The sequence below is a fragment of the Gallinula chloropus genome (assembly GCF_964237585.1).
Source record: "Gallinula chloropus genome assembly, chromosome: 15".
NCBI lineage: Eukaryota > Metazoa > Chordata > Aves > Gruiformes > Rallidae > Gallinula > Gallinula chloropus.
The window spans coordinates 3,088,661-3,106,381 of NC_140100.1; the positions used below are offsets into that span (position 1 = coordinate 3,088,661).

At 49.1% G+C, this 17,721-nt stretch overlaps 1 protein-coding gene across 1 annotated transcript in view; it reads right to left on the reverse strand.

The window, feature by feature from the left end:
• Positions 1-10,331: 10,331 nt before the first annotated feature.
• RBBP6 (RB binding protein 6, ubiquitin ligase) overlaps positions 10,332-17,721 on the reverse strand; it is a 30,720-nt gene continuing 23,330 nt past the window's right edge. Inside the window, exons 15-17 of the mRNA XM_084270962.1 lie at positions 16,897-17,259; positions 13,257-15,005; positions 10,332-12,330 (exon numbers count right to left, since the gene is read on the reverse strand). Coding sequence (XP_084127088.1) covers positions 10,755-12,330; positions 13,257-15,005; positions 16,897-17,259 — 3,688 coding nt within the window. The 3' untranslated portion in view covers positions 10,332-10,754. The remainder of the gene's footprint in view (positions 12,331-13,256; positions 15,006-16,896; positions 17,260-17,721) is intronic.

Genomic DNA, 17,721 nt, shown 5'->3' on the forward strand with positions numbered 1-17,721 from the left:
GAGCCCTCCCTGGGAGCTGCTCCCCAGGAGCTCTGTGCTGGCTCCATCTCAGGAAGCTTCCTCCCCCGGGGTCCCAAGGGGTCTCGATGGAGGCAGAGCCCCAGGTCGGCACCTCTTACCTGCTCCTCTCTGCTCCAGAGATCCCCGGGTACGTTTTCCTGGGCACGATTTGACAATTCTTCCATTACCTACATCAAAACACAACATGAACTTAGCTGGAGTGCAGCAGGTCCTCTCCTCACCGCCACCCACCCCAGAGGCTCTGCCGCCAGCAAAGCAGCTGGAGGGTCCCATAGAGGGGTGCAGAGTTGCCCCCACCCTTGGGTAACGGACCCCTCACCCTTAGGCAAGGGGGAAAAGCAGCAGCAGCACACCAAAGCCTGATCTTGGTAGCTCACTGGCCAGTGACAGCACAGCTTTGCCCTGCCCAAAGCTTGTTAAGGTAAAGAAAACCATTTTCCAACCAACCCTGAGGATTTCTGGGTGCTCTGTGCTGTGGGAAGCTGCCTCTGCTCCCAGCAGCTGGGGCTGAGGACACGCTTGGGCATTGTCAAGCCTTGGACTCCCCTCCCTGCCCAGGCCCTACAAGAGATAGCAGTGCTGGTGGAAGGGATTGCACCGAGTCTCCCCAAAATTAGAAGCCAAACAGTTCCTCACTTACTCTCAAGAATGGCACTTGAGGCGAGAGGCTTCCTTCCCTGGCTCGGCGCTTTAAATCCCAGCATTACATGCTAAGACAGAGAAAGCCAAGTGTTTGGGGATGGGGACACACACCCCACATGGATCTGAGAGCTCAGGGTGGGGAGGGGGCAGTGACATAGGGACCCCATCTTCTGCTCCACACGTCTGTCAGGCCAGAGAGCCTGCCTCCCTGCTCCACCACCTCCCAGCACCGGAGCAGGGCTCACTCCTCCCTGCCCTGCCCGCATCTCTGGGTATCTCTGGTCGCTGCTGCTGTGAATCCAGCACACGGAGGATTTGCTGCAGCCCAGGAAGGAACCGCTGCGCACAATTAAAACACACATCCAGTTAATTACTGGTAATAATGTATTGCCCCCTCCAATTCAGGCCTCTAGCAAAGCTTTTGCTGAGGACAGCAAAGCAAAACGCTTCTGTTTCCATTAGGGTTTTGGGGTTGGGTTCTTTTTTTTTCAATGAAAAAGCCTAATTTGTCTTAGCATGACACCAAACACCAGCGAGACATTCCTCGGCTCCAGCCCGCGCTCACTAACAATATCTTTGCAGTCACATACCAAGGAGATTCAATTATCTGTCAGAACATGTCCCAGAGGCATTTAGATAATTGCAAACATAAGTACAAAATCTGCCCCTAATTATTAAAGAAATACCAAATAAGGAGGCTGAATGATAGAGAAGCAGCATTACCGGGTGCAAAAGTCATTCCCGGGCGCTGGAAGGGATGGAGCTGGCACAGGGGTGTGTCCCCACGATGCTGGGAGAGCCCCAGCCCTGCAGAGCTGGGGGAAAGGTGCTGCAGCCCCTCGCCCAGCCCCAGGCGTGCATGGCAGGGCAGCTTATTGCCAGGGAATGAGTCTGGCTGCCCGCTCCCAAAACCAGCTGTGCTGAGCAAACAGGGGCAGAACGGTCAGAAGGGCAAAGTGAGGGGTGGGAGGTGAGGCTCCCCAACACTGCAGCCCAAAATGCACCTTTGGGTGAACCACCAGCCCCATCCCTGGGGCAGCCCAGGAGCTCCAGTGCTCCCACGGGTCCCGCACACACCGCGCATCCCGGTGGGATCTACCTCCTCTTCAATTCACTTTGTATTTCCTTTAGAACAGCGTGCTCTTTACATCAAGATTTTGGGAAGCAAGAGTTCCCCGAGGGGAGATTCAGGAGCGTGGAGACGCTGGCAAAGCAGCTGGAGGCGGCTGCACCCGTCCTGCCTCCCTCCCCTTCCCAATTACCTTTTGCACAACGAGATGCAGAGACAAGAGCCGCGTTCGGTGGTGCTGGCGCTGACATCCCTGCTACCTACCCTGCAATAACAGCAATTACACCGAATATAGGTCACAAATGACTTTTGTTGAATATTCAGCAGCTTGGATCGGAAAACACTCACATACAAGTGGATGGTTTCTCCTATCTCCTCCGTGTAATAGCTACAGATTTCCTTCCAATGTGCCAGACAGCAATAGCAGAAGCATACAAGATGCTCATTAGACAACATCAAAACATACATCAGAGCTTCAGCGTGTCCCACACCGAAGAGCAATCCTGACCGGGGAGGAAAGTGCTGCTTCACAGCAAACACTCGCTCATCCCAGGCTCTGGCTTTTGAAAGAAAGGCTGGTTCAATGACCTAGCACAGGGCTGCATCCTTTCAGACTCCCAGTACCTTCCTAACTGCTCATTCCCTTCAGCCTTCCTCACCTGGCTGGGCCCTCACGGTCCTCAGGGACACAAAAAGGGCCCCGTTGTCAGGGAAGGATCCCAAACATAATCCTGGCTCCTCTTAAGTCAGATGCTGAATTGAGAAGAGGCAGGATTTTTCTCCAGGATTGTCCTGCTGCCTGTGGCACAACAGACAAATTGGGAAGCCCAGGCAAATCTCTGCTCACCCAACCCAGCCGCAGCATGGTGGGGTCGGGTCCTTAGACCCAGGTCCCCTGCCTGGCTGTGTCACCTCAGTGGTAGGTGGGACATCGTGGCTGTTAACAAGAGAAAAAAAAAAAAAGAACAAAACCCAACCCCACACTATGGCTGGAAATGAGAACGTCTGCTCATAATCCAGCACAGCTGCTGGTTAGTGCTCCTGTCCATAATTACAGACCGCTTTTCATCCTCAGAGGTTCAGCTTGCTGCCCACCGGTCTTCTGAGTTCAGCCCTTTATCCTTGCTGTGTGTGCAGATGCTCTTCAGATCTGTCCTCCCTTCGCCTTGCAGACTCCTCAAGGCACACCAGGGTCTGACCAGCCACGGGACGCTCACAGCTGAGACCTTCAGCCCTGCCAGACTCCAACAAGAAACACTACGGGTGCGTTGGACACAGCACAAAGCTCCCATTTCACCCTCCCCGCTGTGCAGCTGGGACTGCTGTCCCTTAGCACTGAGCTGTGCTCCCAGCCCGGGAAGGAGCAGGAGCACAAGCAATGATGCTCCACGTGCCGCTGAGCCGAGGGGCTTGGAAGGAAGCCCATGTTTGAGGGCTCCTAAAGGGAAAGCAGCTTCTCCGTGACAGTGTTTTGGCAAAACCAGCGTTGTTTAAATAACAACAGTTTCTTCAGTCAAAGTAAATAATAATTAAGTAAACCCAATTAAAATCAGGAACGCTCCAAAATATTCTCAAGAAGCATCTGAGCGTTTGACTCGGCTCCTCGCAGGAGCAGCTCCAGCTCCTTTCAGAGCCCAGGGACTCGGTGGGCAGGGGATGTGGCCAGTGACCACTGAGCACCAGGGCTGGGCACGGCCCTCGGACGAGTGGCCGGAGCCCGGGGCTGCATGGGGATGGGACAGGGGTGCCTCTGCCTCCTCCTTGCCTTGGGGCTGCCATGTACCCGCCTGTCTCAGCTTCCAAGCACTGTTTGCTCCTGGCCCTCAGGGTCAAGGACAAACTCTCAGTGGGGACAGCCTGAACAGAACAGCCCAGGGATGAACCCCAAATGTGTCTGCCTGGGGCTGCAGAGCGGGGCAGGGGATGTGGTGGGAGCACGCAGGTCCAGGAGGCACACAGCACCGAGCAGCATGTATGTCAAACAGAACGTAATTATATCTCTGCAGTGACTATTTTTTCCCCCCACGTCCTCATTTCCACACCACCCTTAAAACAATGCAGAGCGTTTGCATCCGGGATGCAAGAGCGCTTCCTTCGCTGGGGCATCCTTTTGTGGCAAAGGCTCTCTCCTTTCATCAGCATAACAACAATCATTAAAGAAAAAAAAAAAAGGATGAAATAATGAACTCAAGCTCTTTCTGAGCATGTCCTTAAAAAGCCCAGGCGTTTTGGAGAGGTGCCAAGGCGTTCCTGAGCTGCACTCAGAGCAGGACTGCGGGCAGGAAGCCTCCTGCCTCATTTAGTCTCTGCTTTGGTTCTCAGCTTGCAGAGAATTGATGAGGGCTGCTGGCTCGGAGCTGCAGACGTCACACACGCTTGCAGACATCTTTATTTATCACCCCGTGAAAGGCTCACGATGTGCCTGTGCTGATGGGCAACGCTGAGAACAAAACAAAACCACTTCCCACCTCCTGCAGACCCCGACCCAGGGAGCTGCGGGGGTGATGCTGGAGCCGGCTGCCCCACAGCCAGGGAACACTGAGGCCACAGGGCTGAGCCCTGAGTGGCAGCCAGACACCGGGAGGGCTGACACCGCTCATCACACCCACATCCACGTTGGAGCCTCGCTCGGCCTCGCCTTTACCAATCAACAGTCAGCAAGCATGACAAATAATTGTTTGCAGCTGTCATTAGCTGAAAACAAGGCAAATCTGCATATGCTTAATCTTAATTAGGCAGGCTTGGCAAGGAGCCCTTGCTCGCTGCTACTAAACAACTGTTTTGCTCACAAAAGGGCGACAGAAGCCCAGGCGTGCGCACGCACACGCAGAACATGGGTGGAAAAACCGCCTGCAAAAGCCTCATCCTGCCCCAGCTCAGGGCGATGGGGTGGGAGGGTGCCCAGCCAGGGCAGCCCCATCCCACCTCCCCAGCTGGGACACATGACAGCAGAGCTGATAGAAGTTAAAGCCAAGGAATTTCACTGCCCTTGCTAGTTATTCAACCCTTCGTTTACCTCTTGAAGGAGCAGGCGCTGGCGGAGCTGGCAGAGGCATTCCCACTTGAGGAGGAGGATGCTTGAAGATCAGGCTGGAGATGCCAGGGCAGGCTCTGCCCGCAGCCCTGCGGGGGAGCTGGGCTTTGAACTGGTGAGTGAAGCCCTCGCTGCGTGGGGAGGGAAAATGGGTCATGGGCTCAGCAGCGAGCTTGTTCAGCCCCTCATGCCCAGCAGTGACGTCATCCCCATGGAGCCAGGGCTGCACCAACACCAGGTGTCCCCCTCGGTGCAGCAAACGCAGCTGGAGTCCCTCTGGGCACCCCATCCTTCACATGGCATCTTCCTCTTCATCTTTCTCCTCCAGAACCATCTCCCCTGCCTGGACGAGCCTGGCGTGACCCACCAGGGCCGTAGGAACGCAGTCGTGGTGGGTCTGGAAAGGTGCCATCACCCCCTGCATGCTGTGGAGCCAAGACCATCTACAAGGGCCCTGGGGTTCACCTGGCCCCACACTCCCAGGACACTGGTACCACGTGCCCCGCACACCCGCCCCGGGTCTGGCACTGCCAACTCCTGCATTGCACACACCAAGCCAGGGAGGAGTGGAGTCGTGTGACCCCACGTGCAAAACACTGGTCAGTGCCCTGAGCCTGTGAGCTCTAACTCACGTGTTGGGGTGCAGCAGAACGCATGGATGCACCAGCACCCTGCACCCTCGTGGCACTCCAGGCAGGGAGATGCTCACCAGTAGAAGAGGAAAGCCATTGGGGTGGACTGAGGGTGTCGCATTTGGGTAAGAAGGTGTAAAGTCAGACCAGGAACAGGAAAATACATTTCCTGCAAAGAAACACCACGCTCAGGGGAAACAAAGGAGATGCCCCAGAGCAGCACTGCGGGAGAACCTCCCTGAGATGAACAGCCCAACCACAAGAATCACAGGAGAGGGATTGGCCCCTGTACCCCCACAGCATCCCAGTTTGCCTCCCCAGATCAGGCCAGTGGGAAGGGGGTGCCGGTGTCCAGCCTGGTTGGAGCCATTGCCGTGGTCATGGGTCTGTCTGAGGCTGGTTTGGTAGAGAAGAGCCAACTGCAATGGGACTGAGCCTTGCCAGGGAAGTGGTGCAATGCTGGGAGGGGGCTGCAGGCAAATGCTTGGGGAGCCACCAAGTATTTAGCAAAAAAAGAGCCCAACAAGGTGATTTTGGACAAAAGCAAGCCTGTTGCTTTATAAGCTAGTGCCTCCCTGGAGAAGGCAGCCAGAAGTGCCTGTGCTGGCCTTGCTGTGCCTAACTGTATCGCCTCACACCGTCCTCCGCATGGGAGGGAATTCAAACAAGGCTGGGAATCAGCAAAACATTTCACTTGTTATTGAAATTGACTCGAGATTATACATTAGGGAGGTGAAATGAAAGGCCCTACACCCAAACTACCTGCTGGCTTTAAGCAAACAGCATCCTGCTGGCACTGCAGGGTCAGGGCGTGCAGCCAGATGTGTGGAGGGTGCATAGGGACCCCCCCTGGCTCCCTGCCAGCCGTGGATAAGGGCTGCTTCCCTGCCAGAGATGGGGACTGTGCCTGGCTTGGGTCACCTCACAGATCACAGGCCGTAATTGGGTGCTAATTAACAGCATGACCAGGCAGCCCCAAGAGTTTTGCACCCGCAGCATCATCCCCAAGGGCAGTGAGGCCCCAGAAACAAGCCAGCTGGGGGGATCAGGACTGCCATGTCCCCACCAGCCCTCCCTGTGGGGCTGGGACAAGAGCTTTGCCCTGGAAGCACCCTTCTCCATGCCTCTACGTGCCTGTACGTTCCCAGGGCTGGTACCCCAGCACCCCACTGCCACCACCCTGCCAGCTGGAGCCCAGCTTCCCTGTGCAAGCCCTGGATGAATCATCTTGGAGCTGGAGAGCAGGTGAATCCGTCCTCCAACTGGTCACGAGCTTTACTGTGTGCTTCTTGAATGAGTTACTCATCAACCCCGGGCAGGAGTCCAGCTCCACTCCCCAGCCCCAGCAGGACCCTCACTGCCATCACGCAGTGGAGCGGCTCCGTGAGGGCGATGCTCCCAAAGCTGGCAGAGTCCTAATAGCTTCCACCAGCCCCCACCACTGAGCACTGCTCTCCCTTTTTAATTAGGGAGCCTCATTCCCCCAAAAGGTGTGCTCCGCCGCCAGCTCAACCAGCATCCCCCAGCCCAGCGGGACTCCTGCAAGCTCCAGGCCTTGATTAGCTCTTCCTTTTAATTAGTCTCCTTCAGAGGTGTTGCCTCTTTCAACCTTGGGCTGCCTTTGCTTTCTCTTCCTGACCCTGACCGTTAACTGAACTTGGGGGGCAGCAGCTGCCTCCCACCGCGATGGGCTGGTGCCCAGGAGGAGGTGACCCTCCCTGCCAGGTCCCTCCCTCACCAGACACCCACACTGGACCAGCCCCTGTGTGTGACACCAGCACCCAGACCTGGCCCTGCTCCTCTGCTGGCTGCATTCGGCCAACCCACACACGAGCCACTGCACGCCAGGGCTGTCCCATCACCTGCCCCCCATCCTGCACCAGCTGGGGTTGCAGACAGGATGGCTTGGTGGCTGCTACACTCATGCCAGGTGACTGAGAGGATGGCCAAGCTCGCAGTATGAGTATTTTAGATGAAACTCCTTCCCGTGGAGCACAGTTAGGGGTCAACGATGCAAAAAGCACATCTCTGCTGATCCCATTTCAATACAGACCCAAGCCGCTCAGCTGGCTAGGCAAGAACACAAGGAACAATTTGGGAGCCCTTTCTCTGAAAGCTGTGATTTCTGCCTGGCATTTGGGTTTAATCAGGACCTTAAAAACTCCAGTAACAAACACTCCAGCCCTGGAAGACACCTGGCTGCATGTAGAAATGACAACCCTTCCCAGTGAAGACTTAAGCAGAAGCATATTTACCAACTGCCCTGTCACCCATGACGACTTCTCACTGATCAGAGTCTGTGCTCTCCATCCCTGGCCCCTGGTTCAGAGTGCAAAGCAGTCACTAGGGCTTCTCACCGAAACTCATTCTGCATCCCAAGTTTTTTTATCTCTGCCCATGCACAACACTATCCCACCCCATAACTGCCTCATCTTCATTTTCACACTGTTCCTACATTTCACAGGACACCCTACCAGCCTCTCATCCACCTCGGGGCAGTTTCTGTTTCACCATTTACACACAGATTTTCAAATCCCCCTTTCCCACCTGAGCTTTTCCAGCTCTTGGTAGGTCAAACCATTCAGGCACAGTCTGCCCTGGCTGACGGCAGGAGCTGAGGGACATTGGCTCCAGGGATCCACCATCATTTCCACGGAAGGGAAGGTGGAACACACTAAAGATACTCACCGAGCTGCCAGCTGTTCACAGTCTGACTGAGGCTCAGAGCTGGCCTTGCTCTGTAGGCAGGTGTCGCTGTGCTGTGGCTAAAACCATCTCACCACCTGCAGTGAAACCACAGGAGCATCTCCCATCACCCCGAGCACCCCGTTGGGACACATCCCTACTGCCAGCATGGCATAAAAACTCCAGGAATTCAGTCAGAAGGCTTGTAGGCACAACTCTAAGTAACACCCACCTATTCAGGCTCACATGTAACTGCATCCCCGGTGTCTTCAGCTCAAAAAGCTTGGGAAAAAGCCACCAGGAGAAACTCCACGTGCAGAGTAAGCTATGATCATGGAAGGCTGAAAAATCACCAGTAATGCTGCTACAGTGCTCAGGAAACACAGGAGTTGAACTGAGCATTGAAATGGGCTTTGACTGCAGCCTTTTCAGCACAAGGTTATGTAAAAGTACACAATTTTGCCTGGTTTTATACAACTATTCCCTAAATTTCCAAAATTTCACTTCCATGCAAGTTCACCAGCTATTCAGAACCTTGATTGCGAAGGCACTAATCCCATCTCACCAGGTCCTAAATTTTCCCCATTGCCTTTAGGCTGAAGGGCGCTCCCAGAACCAGCTGCAGAGAAATCTGGTTTCCAGGGCCTCACCTGCAAGCACAGACCAGGCCAAGGCTGAGGCTGCTGTACATACCCCCTCCAGACGGTGCTTGGTGATGCCATTTTTGAAGTGGTTTGATTGGAAAGGCTGCTTTGCATTGCACACCTGCATAAACCCACCAAGAACAGGGCTTGACATGGAAAGGTACAAAGTACTGGAAGTGACATCCAGGACTAACACTTGTTTCTCCTCCCTTAACCACCAGCAGTTTGGGATGCTGGGTGTCTGACCCAGTGTTAAACACACGAGCATCAGTCCCACTGAGAAGACAAGGAATTGTGATTACTTTCCTCACTGCTAAACCCCTAGTACTGGTCCCTATAAACAGCAGCACTTTTTGAACAGAACAGCCCCTGCAAGCAGGGAGCCTGACACACTGCTTTAACTCAGTGCTTTCGGACAGAACTCTACTTGAAAAACCCCAGAGCCACAGTCAAGGGCTTCCACTCCCAAGGTCAATTTCTACAGGGATGTTCTGCCCTTAATGTGCAAGGAGCAGCACTCCTCCTCCTGCCAGATTTCCAACAGCTGAGCAACACCCACCACTGTCACTTTTTTTTTTTTGTAAGTTCTGTCTTAAAATTATCAAGCTAATTAAATTTCCATGCTCTAGATTTCCTATCCCTGTTCAAAGCAGAGGCCCGGCCTTTCTAGCAGGCTGGGCGTTCTTGTGCCAAGCCTCCCACCTAACAAAGATTAGTTCTGTATCGCGTGGCACCCCCAGATGAAAGCACTAAGAATAAAGCCTCTATTTATAACCACAAACATCCTGGTGATCAGCATCGTTAAGAAAAAATACAGATTACACCGCGTCCAGCTTGGAGCCCTCAGTACATGAAGGACATGGACCTGTTGGAGCACGTCCAGAGGAAAGCCACACAAATGATCAAAGGGCTGGAGCACCTCTCCTGTGAAGACAGGCTGAGGGAGTTGGGCTTGTTCAGCTTGGAGAAGAGAAGGCTCCGGGGAGACCTTACTGCAGCTTCCAATCCCTGGAAGGTGCCTGTAAGAAAGCTGAGGAAGGACTGTTCACAAGGGCATACAGCAACAGGACGAGGGGTAATGGTTATAAACTAGAAAAAGGTGGAGGCCCCATCCCCAGAGACCTTCAAGGTCAGGCTTGATGGGGCTTTGAGCAACCTGATCTAGAGAAGATGTCCCTGCTCACTGCAGGGGGATTGGGCTAGATGACCTTTAAAGGTCCCTTCCAATGTAACCCATTCTATGATCTTAAAGTCACACATGTAAACGTTTGCTCTCTAAACCAGGAACAACACTGACATGTGACAGCTCACTCCCCAACGTTATTTTACAGCTGGGCACCAGCTGCACACAGTGGCTGGTTTGGGGGCCATACACCAACACCCACAATATCAACCCACGCCTACTTGGCACACGATGAAAGCACACCTCTTGGCAACAGCTCCACACGTTGCATCAGTCCAAAAGACTTACAGTCCTAGCAGTCTCTGCAAACGCAAACCCAGGGACATGTTAGTGTTTCACAGGGGCTGGCTACCAGGTAGCCTTTTCCTGTCACCACGCTTTGCTCACGTCCAGCTGCCAGTGGAAAGCTCATCACATTGGATAGTTTACTGAAAACTTTTTATTGTAATCAAAAAGTGACATAACAGGGCTGTAATGTATTCTGCAAATCATTCTGCTGATATTTTATAACTGATACCAGCTTCTTCTGCCAGGCAATTAAAAAAAATTCAAATGTGAAAATTTTCACAGTACAGTAAACTCCACCCAAACTAATTAACGGTGGTTAAAAATAAGATGCCCCAGCAAAACCTTTCATGTTACATGGTCACAACTCACAATTCTGTACAAAATGTTCACTTTTATAAAGCTCTGATGTAAAAATCAAATAATCAAGCAGCAATATTTTAAGTGCAGCACAGGGTCTTTCATGTCATTATTTACAACGCTTGAATTCGTTTACATTTTAACAAAATTTAATACAGATGACTTAGGAATTAAGTCATTTTTTTAATTATCTGTCACCCTATGTAGTGACAGCTTTCACTTTTTGGTCATCTTTCTCTTTATCTTTGCTCTTCTTCGATTTTTTCTTCTTGTGTTTGTGTTTTTGGCTCTTTTCCAATTCTGTTTCATTCCCAATGTGTTTCTTATGCTTCTTGTGTTTCTTATGCTTCTTGTGCTTCTTCTTCTCTTTCTTCTTTTTCTTTTTCTTGCTGTCCTGACTCTCTCCTGAGCTGGCACTGCTGCTGTGGCTTCGAGTCTGGCTCTCAGAGGGGCTCTGACTACGGCTGCGGCTAACACTGGGACTGCTTTGACTCTGACTCGCTTCAGGCTGCTCAGCGGCAGCAGGTGCTGCCGGATCCTCTTTCACCTTTTCCACAGACTTTTCTTTTGGTTCTTTTGGAGTTTTACCCGCAGCTTCTTCATCTTTTGCAGATACATTACTCTCACTGTCACTTTCATTGTAGTCTGGTACAAAGGCAGCCTCATCGGTCTCTCGAGTTAGGTCAGAGGAGAGCCGTGAGGAGCTGCTTACCTGAGGCTTGGGTTTGACAACACTTTTGTCGTTTTGCCCACTCACGTTTTCTTTCTCAGTTTTTACTTCTGGGGATTCTTGTTTCAAGGGTGGTTTGTTACCACTTGGCTCTTTCTCTTTATTGCTCTTTACTTCTGGTACATGCTTCTCTTTCTCTTTTTCCTTCTCTTTTCCTGAATTTTTATCTTGAGGCTTGTTTTCCTCCAACGGACGCTTGGAATCGTGAGCTGCTTTGTGATCAGACTGCTTCCGCTCACGCGAAGGGCTGTAGCTGCTCCTTTTGGCATCTCCAGCACCCTTTTTGGATGGCTCTGCCCGTTCCTCTCTTGGCTTACTCTTCTGTGCTGATGTAGACTCTCTGTTTCGAGAAGGGGAATCTTTCCTCCTTGCTAACTCACTCTTTTCATCTCTACGCTTGGAACTAGAATGATCTCTGTTGCCATCGTGGTCGGACTTTTTGTCGCGGTTCGGAGTAAAGTCCTTCGCAGTGGAACCACGGCCAGGATCATGTTTCTCTGAAGATCTGCTGTCCTTGGAAGATTGAGAAATATTTTTCCCATTTCCTTGCTCAGTTGCACGTTCTGAGTGGTCTTTCTCTGGCTGAGTGTTGCTCTTTCTCTTCTCAGAAGTGTCCTTGTCTGACACAGAATGATCCCGGTCTTTGGTTTTTCCTTTTTCATTTGACACTGAACTTTTTGAGCTTTTTGCATCATGCTGGGAGCTGTCATAACTCACCTCTTTTGTAGTTTTCTGTGTTTTCTCCAAAGGCTCTGTCTCTTTTTCATTGTGTTTTATGGGGTTTGGTGGCTTAGCACTCACATTTTTAATAACACTAGCAGGTTTTCCTACATTTGCAGGCACCTGGGTAGATTTAATATCTTCCTCTTCAGACTCAAAGTCATCTTTATCCCACTTTGACTGAGGGACCTGGATCATAATAATGACGTCTTCAGCGGGGGCTGTTATATCATTATTATACTCCTCCATGGTCTTAATGACAGTTCTTTTTGTATCTGGCTTTTCTTCAGTCTTTCTAACAGGGCTTCCTCCAGTAGAACTGGTGCTAAGAGGCAAAAAGCACGCATTAGTAACAGGAGAGATACAGGGACCACCATCTTTTGGAGCCTTTTCTAAAATGGCTTTTGCTTCCATTTAAATATTCACTTCTTTTTTTCCCCAAAAATGTTCAATTAAGAGAACAGACAAGAGAAAGAGTCTGCTAATTAAGATTACAAATAATTAATTTAGTATCTTCTTACTGTACAGAACAAAAGGTTTAGCCTCATGTCCCAGTGGTTTTTTTTCTTTACAAAAATGCTGTATCAAGACACTATCTCAATTCTCCAGTGAGGTCTTAATTGCCTTGTTTGCTTAGTCCTGCTTCTTTAGACACCCTATAAGCAGTAACACTCTCAACCATTTGTTCCCTCCTGCCCTCTCATTTCACACAACAGAATATGGTCGAGATCTCTCCAAGATAAGTGGCAAACAAGTTGGCACTGAGCAGGAAGCAGCATAACTGTGTCAACATGGCACCGTGCTCAATGCTAACATCAGCACACCATATTGGCAACCAAGCTGCTGTTTCTGCAAGGCAGGATTTCATGTCATATGGACAAGAGCAGATCATTAAAGTACCCTGCAGTATTTAAAATGCAAAATATTGCACTGTATAGGCATGTCTATTATCCTTGCCTTTAGCAATAAGCTGGATTTGAAGGAAGACACTTCAAAGAGCAAACATGTAATGAGTAAGAGAGGAAAAAAGTCCCAGAAGTAAGGGTCAAACACATCACCAACGAATTAACCTTATTAGCTTTCCGTGCAGTACACCACTGCTTTTCTTTAAGAGAATTTGATTTTGACCCAAGCACAGTTTAGCAGGAAAGATCACTGATCATTCACTCATTTGGCAGAGATTCAGCTATTCCTTTCATTAGTCTTCATAAATAATAAAGGAAAGAAAGAATGGGAAAAGAAATGAGGTACCTGGTGTAATCTACAAGAGTTGAACTAGATCCATCGGCTGCTGTTACTTTTCTTCTCACTTTTCCCTTTGCTTTTTCCTGTTTAACTTTGCTGCTGCTTGGCTCAGGTTTCTCAACAGGTTCTTTTGCAGGTGGCACATTCTCTCCACTCACAATCTTTTTGCCAGTTTCTCGGTTAAGTTTAATCTTTTTTGCAGGGTTGTTAAGAAAAGCAGATTTATCCTTTTCTGGAGTTCGCTCTCCCTTTTCACCATCAGGCTCAGTCTTTCCCTTCGGTGATGTTTTTGATTCAGCAGGTTCTGGTTTAGAGGCCTTTGTGGAAGTGGCTTCATGTTCTTTATCAACCTTTTCATCTGCTTTTCTTTTTCTTTTTTCAGGTTTTGCATCAGAAGTTTTGCTTTTATCAGCAGGTTTTTTTGACTTGTCCTCTTTATTGGAGGGCTTCTCTGACTTGGTTTCTTTCGGATGGTCTTTCTTTGCCTTTTCCTCCTTGGCTGGCCTGGTTTCTGGGTGATCTTTTGTCACTTTGGGATGAGCTTTCCGTGGAGTACCAAGAGCCTTCTCATCCTTCTGAGAGGAAGATGTTTTAACACTGTCAGTCTTTGGCACCTCCTCCTTCACCTTCTTCACAGGAGGTTCCGCTCGAGGAGATTTTTCACGGTCGGTGTCTGTCTTCTCTTGGGTCGCTTTAGCTGGCTTTGTTACGCTGTCTTTCTTAGGAGGAGCAGCCACTTCAACTTTCCTCTTTGTCTTCTCAACTTTTGCTTTTGGCTTGTCCTTCTCTTTTTTCTCCTTTTCAGACACTGGTTTGAAAGCAATAGAATCTGCTTCCATTGGCTCATCTCTCACGGGGGTGGCATCATCCCTGCTTGGTACCATGAACAGAGAGTCCGTCTTGACATCTTCTGCTGCAACTGGCTCTCTTGGTTTTCTCGCACCTTCTAACAACTCAGCATTGGGAAACCCTTCATTCTCATCACCTTTTCTTCTCTTCCGGTGTTTTTTATGTTTATTTCCTTTGCCGTCTCCCAGTGGATTTTCTACCTCCTTCTCTTTTGATTTTGTAGGATCTTTGATGCCATGGCTCTCTCTTCCAGAAGGTTTTTCAGGGTAATTGCCAGCTATATTACGATTCCTGTGGCTCTGCCCACCAGGATAATCCTCCCTACGACCCCGAGCATACGGCGAATTCTCTCGTCTGGTCCCAGCTGGACCAAACCTATCTGGAGAAAAGTTCTCTCTGTTTACTGGAGGTCGAGGCTGAGCGCCAACAGCATAGCCCTTGTAAAACTTCTCATACCATTCTCTATAGTTCCTTTCCCATTCTCTGTACCTTTCCTTTTCACATGGATCTCTGAAGTCAATAGATCTGCCATAGTAAGCTTTCATATCATACGGAGGAACTTCTCTGTATCTGTTAAAATATTCCCTTTCTGCTTCCCCTTGAGGTATTGTCCGTTTAGTGGGAGACTGGCCTCTAAATACCGGAGACCGCGACCGTGAATGGTACCGTCTGTACGGGGGTGACCTTGACCTTGACCGATGATACCCATGGGACCTTGACCTAGAACGGTAATTACGGCTCTTCCCTTTGCCTCTTCTTTGATACGGTGGCGATCGGGAGTAGGAGCGGGAATGGGAACGGCTAAAAGATCGAGAGTAGGAACGAGAGCGGGAGGAACCTGATCTTGACTTCGAGTAGGTATACGAACTTCTAGAGTAAGATGAAGCACTATAGGGAGACTTGGACCTTAAAAAAAACACAACACAAAAAAGAATATAAATGAAGTTAATTCAAAACAGCCTCCCTGATTTTCTTCCTCCCATTTTTTTTCCTCTTTTCTCTCCATATGTTTATGTCAAAGCTTCTTTCAGCTGCTGACATAACGCTACTGCAAATTGAAGAACTTGGTAACATGTAAGAACTTCTGCTTACAAGACAGAACAGCTGCTGCTTTGTTAGTGTAAAAACATACAGGAAGGGTAAGTCTATTTCCACTCACTTCTATCATGTGAACTACCATAGCTGTTGATTGATTTCAGGTGGTGTATACTGGCCTCTACTGGTACATGAACATGCACATTTTTCACTACTCAGCAACTACATGCGGTGCAAATCATTCCTGTTGCAGTAAGATGCAAGAAGAGCAAGTCCTATAATGGCTACAGTACAGTACTGAGCATCAAGAACACACGACTTAGCCTGAAGTCAGTAAAGCTCAATTTTAAAATACCAGCTTAGTCTATTTACCTTCATTACTTATTTGGCAATTTGTACACGATGCCAAATAGTCATACTGCAATCTTACACGCAGTACTATTTAATCAATGCTTCCAGCCAGATGTCCTAGCCCAAATTTACATGTACCACTGCTCTAACCAAGGACAGTGACTGCATTACAAGAAAAATCTTATTTAAAAGCTTCTAAATTCAGCGTTTAGTAATATGGCTCAATGTCATTACTCTAGGAAAGATACTGAGAGCAGTACTAACAGAGAGCTATTCAGACTCCCCGCCCAAGCAATTTTTTGGCATAGAAAACATCACCTATCCTGACTTTTTTCTTCACAAGTCTTATTATTTTTTGAAGAACCATTTCACATTATTCCACATATGTTCATTAGCATCATTCTTCCTCTCAAAGCCCTTCACCAATTTAAGATTTCCTTAAAACCAAGTCTGATCTTTTAATTCCTAAGAAAAATTTACAATGCCAACAAAATACTAACGAAAGCGACCAGTCTGCAGTCCAGGTTAAAATCTCTCCGTGTATCCACATGAGATAAAGAAAAGGGGAAATGAAGACAATGTCTCTCACATATGTCCTCCAAAGTGCTTTGAGGAAATGGTTACAATCAGAATAGGGGGATGCAGCAAATCCAGCAACTGCACCTATTCAGCTTCTAGCCTCCTCATGGCTGCTGGGAAGTGAAGGATGTCATTACAGAAAAGCTTTACTAAGAGACACAGACACCTGTTCCTTAACAACTGCTGCCAAATTGCAACTATCAGTCAACTGTCATCTCTGCCATATTTGAGCTAGTAACCTACATATGAGCCTCCTGTCACTGCTAATCCCTTGAATCATCCAATCCATCTAACGACAGAGAGGTGGAGTGGAACTCCTCCTGATTCTTCTAGACAATCTGCTTCTCCATTACGGACATGTAAAGCAGTTACCTGGAAAACGAACGCCTACGCTCCTTTTGAATCTTTTTATATTCCATCAATTCCTTAGCAAAATCATTTGTAAACTCATCAAGTTTGGACTTTTTCTTTTCCCTGTTAAAATAAGTTTGACCTTTATTACAATTATAGTTTGACCTTTATCACATAAAGACATCAAGAAACAAAACATGGCCAATATGAGAAAATGTATACTGCATGCAAATGCGAAAGGTGAACATCCTATTTAAGCAAAAACAGTTTAGAATTCCTGCAAATTTTAGGGAAAGTTTTAGAATTACATTTGTCTTGTTTCAGTTTTGCATGTTTACTATCTGTAATGAAAAAACGTATTGGAAACACACACTAAGTCATTTCTGCTTATGTCAGATGCACTTTAGGGTAACTGCAGTCTGATACGCTACCAAAACACCACAATGAAAAACAACACAACTTCATTGAGTCAAATACTTACTCCTCTTTAAGCCTCCGTTGTTCTCTGTAAAACTCCTCCCTAGATAGAGGAGGTGCTTGTGTCGTTGGGATGGTATTTGAATGAGCCGTTGGTACTGCTGTTGGTACCCAAGCTGATGACATGTTTGCAGGAGCTGGGGGGTATCCTGGAGGGGGGACAGGGTACCCAGCAGATGGAGGTTGACCAGGTGGAAACTGAGGAGGAAACTGTGGTGGTGGTACCCCCGGTGGAAGAGGAAGTGCATGGGGTGGTGGAGGGTACAGGGGAGGTGGTGGCACAGGCACAAAGACTGGTGCAGATGCTGGTAGTGATGGGGCCTGAGTCCTTTGTGCACGTTCACTATGCGGGCGTCCTCGATTTGAACTAAAGAAATCCAAAAACACGTGTCACTGTTTGTTACACTCTGCCCTGATTGTAAAGAGGAAAGCGAACGAGGCAGGAGCAGGGTGGGAAGCACTTCTCGTTCTCAACTTAGGCATGTGTCTCCCCGCTGTTCTTTTCATTTTTGCCCCCCATTGTTCAATTGAGACTATGCTCCCTTCTTGATCCTCATACTTGCCTTCCACATCCTCACCCCCAACAGTTCCCTCCTTCTTCTCTTGTTATACTCAGCTTTTTCAACTGTCGACGGAGGCTGCCCATGCTCAAAAGAGATTCCCATCTCTCATGTGCCAAGCGCTCATTGCTCTTCTGTCACTCCTCGATACACTCAGTGTTTCACACTTCTGATCTTCAAAGTACTGCACAGGTACTAACTAATCTTCCCTCGAACTTCTTCTACCTTCTCCCATGTCTGCTTCCTATGTTGTTGCCTCATGATGATGC